A 6,646-nucleotide genomic window follows, 5' to 3' on the forward strand; every position below is an offset into this window, starting at 1 on the left:
AAATAGGTACATTGCAGTAAAGTCTTTTCATGTCTTTGGCAATGAATAATGTCATGAGCTTACAAATGTTTTGAAAATATGAAGGCAATAAAGAGAAAGAGCAATGAAATAATGCTTTTTTTTCTACTTTGGTAAACGTCATATCTCAATTTATTCCCCCAAATTAATTAAAGATTCTCATGAAAAAAACCTTTTGAACTCCTTACAACACCTCATGAGTATGTATTTTGTTCCAATAACTCATTAATAAACCAGATTAATTAAAATACTATAAAATTTTAAAAAAATTCTATGTGAAAGAAAACCATAAGAAGGTAACAGAAGTTTTTTCTAAATGCTTTTGAGGGTTTTAGGGCCTTTATAGGTTTTATAAAACAAAAATTCTAAAAGATTTGTTTTTCAGATAATTTATCTCCTTTATTATATAATGATTTTTAAAAATAAGGCAAATTCTCTACCTAAAAGTTGGAATACATATACATTATAAATTTTAGCATTTAATATCATGGGGCCATTGCATTATATGTGCATGTCTGATTAATCTGTATTCACCTGTTTAAGAGAATCTAATGGTTTCATGATTAACTAATTATCTTACAACTTTTAAAAAGAAAAATGTCTTGCCTTCGAATGGTAATCTTGTTCCAGTCTGGGATCTGATCCGGCTACCTGTTTGTATTTGTTAATTTTCATTTGGCGATTTCTCTCCTCTATATCCATAGCACCTATCGAGTAGAAAAAAAACCCATACAATTAATGTTCAGTTCTTATTTCTGAGCCTTACTTACAGGATGTATAAAGAAGAAATGATAGGCTGATATATTACTTTCATTCAAGGTAGTATGTACAACTTAAATGTATAATTTTTAAATTTATTTAAAGTATACAATTTGGCAAATAAAAGCATGATTATTAAATATGTAAAATAATTTTAATCTGAATAAAATGTAAATGAACTTAAACAATAGACAACACATCTTCACTAGATAGAAAACACTTTCTGGTACACGTAGGTCAAGAACAATATATTGGACAGCATATAAATTTGACAATAGTATTATTATAAGAACTTTGGCTTGCAATTCATCAAGACTTCATTTATTTACTGGAGAAAAGTTGTAAGTTTAATTGGTTTCAAATATAATTTTACAATTTCATTTAGAAACTATTATAAAATTAGCCCATGTTTAAAGTAGGTTGCCCCAGCATACATGTAGATGTAGTTATCAAGATCTTTTGACTCAAACTTTGTAGAACTAGAGTCAAGAAAGTGAAACAGAATAATATTCCTCAGAAGATACCATGCCAGTAAAGGCACATAAAATCACTGAAATCATTAAAAAAAAAAAANGTAGCAACAAAAATAATTTTATGGTTGGGGTCACCACAACATGAGGAACTGTATTAAGGGGTCGCGGCATTAGGAAGGTTGAGAACCGCTGCTCTAGATTGTAATACTCAATTTTCATCATCATTTGGATATAATCTCAAACATTTTATCTTGACTTGAAAAAAGCTATGAAGACTTTATAAGTTCCTAATTCCAAGTCATTAAATAAGTAAGTAATTGTCCTTTGACATCAGATTCATTTATTTATTTTGGGTAGGATAATACCAAACCGGACTTGGAAATTCATGTGTTTTTTTTTTTTATTATTCTTAAAGCTGTTAACCTGGGTTAGTTTTCATAATTATGTTTATACTTGGCATCAAGAAAAGTTAAACCAAGGAATGTAACAATCCATGACCATACCACTAATAATTATTAAAATTTGAATAATTTTTAAGTTTACAAACAACTTTCAAATATTTTCTATATCATTTTCTTTTCCCCAACATCTAAGGCTATTATTTTTAAATTTACAGGTAATATGTATTAACACCTAGCCATTCATTGATTTAGATGCTACATAAGGTAAATAATTTTTTTCTTTTTTAACAGCTTTAGTGAGACTTCTATTTATTTTATGCCCTTTATTATTCAGTTGCATCTCAAACAAATGTCATCTGAAATTTCTGCTTCAGTCAAGAAGTGTTCTCAAAGTCTGTTCTTCCCAGACCCTAAAATGTAGTAATAACAGTATCTCATTCTGATATACATAACATTTCATTTACTAGAACAGGCTGTCTGCAGCTAGTCCAAATCAATAAGCCCATTATTTTTCCAGAAGAGAGATGAGTCACTGTGAAAACACTTATACCATTATTATGACTAAATACTTCTCTAAGCCCTCAAATTAGAAACCTGTAAAATCCAGCCAGAATTAAGAAATATCATACAGAAATTCTCCTTAGTCATAATAATTCTTGATACTTGGTCTTATGTAAATAAATATCTTTAAATATTCTATGGCTTATCATATGATTTTTTTATTTTTTAAAGACTATATCTTTTATTAGAATAGAGGGTAGAGGTATTACAGATATTGAATGGCAAGCTATTTATTTCCAACAGAAATAAAGCATGAGAACATAATGGTAGAATCAAGGTCCTGGGAAATTGAAGCAGGTAGAAAAACAACAAAAATGAATGGATTGGGGATACGAAGTGGGGCTCCCTTTCAAATATTAACACTTTAGAAAGTAATATAGTAACTCACAGTACTTGTATCTAAGAGAATTAGGGTAAGCTAACATCCTGACTAACCACATAGTATTGAAAAGCCTGAAAAAGAGTATTTCACTGACCCATCAAATTCAGGCATAGAAATAATCACATTCTGTCGAAAATCTAGAAAAGGCCCACTACTCTTATTTCCGAGTGAAAAGATAGAGCAGCATCAGCTGGGTTTGCATTAAAGCTGTTTGGTATGGAGCCAGCAGTCAAAACATAGCAAGGAATAACAATTACGTCTTGCTTGGGCTACAGCAACAGCCTGGGAATGGGACTCCTTGTGTTGAATCTCCTTTTCAAATGCATCCTAGGTATCTTCTAAAAGCACAAATTTTCTCATATTGGTGACTTCTTTAAAGCCCATGAGTGTAAAGAACATTCTAGATTTTAACTGAGTGATTTAAAGCCCCCACAGTCTTGTCCCTGCCAACTTTTCCATTATCTCCTAATATGTATCCTGATGTGATCTCTATCTCCATTCTAAAGAACCTCTAGCTGTTCTTAAATATGGCTTGTACTCATGTTTTTCTATAATTTGCTTAAACTCTCCCTTCTGCCTGATATGTCCTTTACCTTATGTATTATTCTACAATGTATTCCCAGATTTCTCCAAGCAAATGACTATTTCTCTTCTAATTCTTCCTTTGCAGGATTTACTTTTATTATATCACTTAACACAGCATATTTTGTATGTCTTACTGGTGTACATGTGTTTCCCTCATTTGATTATGAACTCTTAGATTGGAAGGATTATACCTCCCGTTCGCCCTCCCTTCTTCCTTTCCTCTCATCCTTTCTCTTTCTACTTTTTTTTTTGTTTTTTCCCTCCCTTCCTTTACCTCTTCCTCATTCACTCAGTTCTTTGTTTTACCGTCATTCATTTGACTGTCTCTTTGTCATTTTTTCCCCCCTGTTAATGTTGCAGAACCAGAATCCAGATTTAAAGTAGATCAGCTTCAGAGACCCCCCGGGATGCATCTCTGAATCGCAGGAAAGAGAAAGTTACTAAATATCCCAAGATTACAAGATTATGTTCAGATATACAAAAGGGGACTCCTATAACCACCCTTTGTCTAAGAAGAAAACCCAGGAAAGGTATTTGTGCTGAAACATACTTTTAGTTATTCACTCATCACTGAGTCATTCAAACAAATTACAGTATTTTAAAAGTGACAGTGACATCAGAGGGGGTGTAATCTAGCTTCCTCATTTTATAGATGACAAAACTGACAGAGAAGTTGAGTGAATTGACTACGATTATACAGCTATTAAATTCTATTTCTTTTCATTTAAATTTTTTTTTGTGAACTATAATTTTACTTTTAATGGGATACTAGGTAAGTATACTTAGAATCTAAGAAATTTCTTTATAAAATATTCACATATTGTTTTCTCTAGTATCTACTTCAAAATAAAGGTTTTCTTTTCTGACATTTTGAAAATTCTATCTAAAATGACATGTATAATACAAAAACAGCATGAAGATAACACTACAACACTACTTACAACTGTAATTGAATAGATTTTAAACAAGTGAAACCTTAAAGTAATAAAAAACAGTATCATATAAACTAATGTGAATAAAAAGTTGTTTTATGTCCTACTGAAATAACCCTTTTACACTGCATTTAAAATTTAGGTAATTTTTGTGTGTGTGTGGCAGGGAGAGGGAGAAAATAGGCTTACATAAGAAGTAACATGTTATTTTATATGACTGCGCCCTGAAGACTGTTAGCCTTGCTGTGAGTATTCCTAGCCATGAAAATGACCTGAAAAGGGCCAATTATAAAATGACAGCCATTTTCTCTGTTAGTTTGGAAGTTGTACTGAGCTGGTGGGTTTTGGTTCAGTCATTAGAATGGAGTTCAACTGTCAGGTTTTTTTTGTTTTTTATCCCTACCTGACATGTTATAATAAATAATAAAAATAACTACCATTACTGGACACTCCCACGTGCCAGGCCAAGTTCCATACTCTCTTATATACAAAATTTCTACTTCCTGAAGTTCCTTCTCTCAATATATAGATATGTTGCAAGGTTAGTTATTTTATTTCCTTATTGGTATATTATGTTAGAATCTTCTAAACTGATGAAATAAAAACAATCAAAATTCCGTGTTTAGGAAAACATCAGTAAATTTGCTTTGCTAATAAATAATACCTGCAACCTTTTCAATTGAAGAAAAATTACAATAATTTTTTGTGCTCATGAACAAAGCTGTTACCTAATAAAACTGCAGATATGTATTAATTATAATTAGCCAAATTAAATTGAAAATATAAATGTGTATGGCTTCATGTTGACTGATTGCCTTAACTGACTAAATGTTTTGACTTAAGTGTTGATTCAAACTTAGCTATCCATTATTTCATGGAAGTAATAGGCAAAAACATTATTCATGTAAATTTATTCTTGAAATCAAATTATTATGCCGTAAGTTAATTTAAAAATGTAGAAATTTAATCATTTGTGAGAGTGCATCTAGTAGAGAGCATGACAATGATCAGAGATTACTGAATCAGTGAATGAAACAACATTAGATGAAGGAAATGAAATACAGGAAATCTAGTTCAAACCTAATTTTAAAGGTTAGGTTAGAGTTTAAATGATTTACTTAATTAATGAGGTTGCCTAAAACCCAAGTGTTAATAGTTTTTCAATGCAGCCTCCAAATACCATATGTTTGTGTAGCACTTTATAGATTATAGGATTCCTTCAGTTTGTGCACAGAAAAAAAGTTGGGTTGTGAAGAACTACTGGGCAATTTGTCAAAAGATGTATTCACATAAGTGGTAGTATCAAAATGAGAACCCAAATCTTCCAATTATTTCTCAGTATTCTATTATGATCAACGAGACAGAAACCAATAATCATACGCCCGTTAGAAAATCTGCTTTTGACTCTTAGGCAATAACCTACCCATGCTTTCTCTAAAGTTCGTATCTTGTCCTTATCTTGGTACAAAATGCTTAACATTCACCTCCTGTAAAACTTTTTCCAAACGTATGGCACCCCTGCCATTCTAGGTTCCTCTAAGAATCCATGTACATATTTATTTATACAAAAAAATCCCACTGAGTATTTATTATAACTGAATACTTGCCATTGGAGACTACAAAGATGAATAAAATATAGTCCCCATTCTCAAGAAGTATATGCTTTAATAAAAAAGATAAGAAATAAGCAAATAGTCACCATATAAAACAAGTATTTTAGGAGTTGATAAATGCCATGGGTTCAGAAGGCATGTATGTTTCCACACCTCTATTGTTTTGAATATTCTTATAGTTGTAATTTTTTATATGTCTATATGTAACCATTTAGATTATATAAAATCTGAGTTGGAAAGAATGTTTCTGCCCTATTCATCACATTTTCTTTCTTCTTTATTTCCCATATCCTCCTGATGCTATAAAGCGAGATCTCTCTCCCGTTCATGACCAATATCATTCATACCTTATATCCTCTGCAGGGTTTTCTAGTTGTTAGCAAGCCAGCAACTCTGGAGGCTTGATGAAAGCAAAGGTGAATGCATACATTTCTTTTTTTTTTTGCTAGAGGTCAAAGAAAAATGTTTCCCTTGTGTATTCTTAGGCAATATACAGGAAGAAATTATGCTGTTGGTAAGAGCAGCTGTTGTCCCTAGATTAATCCTTTTAGCAGCAGGTTGCTGAACGGAACTTATTTAAAATTCTTTCTTGTGTCTATTTTTCGTAACATTATATTTACTAAAAAGGGAAAAATGAAAATTTCTTCTGTAAGTTTACAGCATTCTATAACATGTAAGTTGCTGTCTTAGTAATAATCTCTAATGACTTCATAATTAATAAATATCTTTTTTTTTATATTTCCTGTCCTGATATGTGGTTATATAGTAGGAGGTAGCAATTCACAAATACATGTACAGAAAAAGGACACATGCTTAATTGTCAGCATAAAATTATGGATAAGAAAACCATATTTAAATTGAATGTGGTCCTGTGACTAAAAAAAATAATTTAAAAAATGAACCTGCGAACACAAAACTAAAT

General features: G+C 31.2%; 1 protein-coding gene across 1 annotated transcript in view; it reads right to left on the minus strand.

The window, feature by feature from the left end:
- LOC109378071 (regulating synaptic membrane exocytosis protein 2-like) overlaps window positions 1–6,646 on the minus strand; it is a gene marked incomplete at its 5' end in the record, with an annotated part of 124,693 nt that overhangs the window by 58,904 nt on the left and 59,143 nt on the right. The window contains one exon of the mRNA XM_019634539.1: window positions 625–725. Within this exon, the coding sequence (XP_019490084.1) occupies window positions 625–725 (101 nt within the window). The remainder of the gene's footprint in view (window positions 1–624; window positions 726–6,646) is intronic.

This window comes from Hipposideros armiger, unplaced genomic scaffold, assembly GCF_001890085.2.
Source record: "Hipposideros armiger isolate ML-2016 unplaced genomic scaffold, ASM189008v1 scaffold_1722, whole genome shotgun sequence".
Taxonomy (NCBI): domain Eukaryota; kingdom Metazoa; phylum Chordata; class Mammalia; order Chiroptera; family Hipposideridae; genus Hipposideros; species Hipposideros armiger.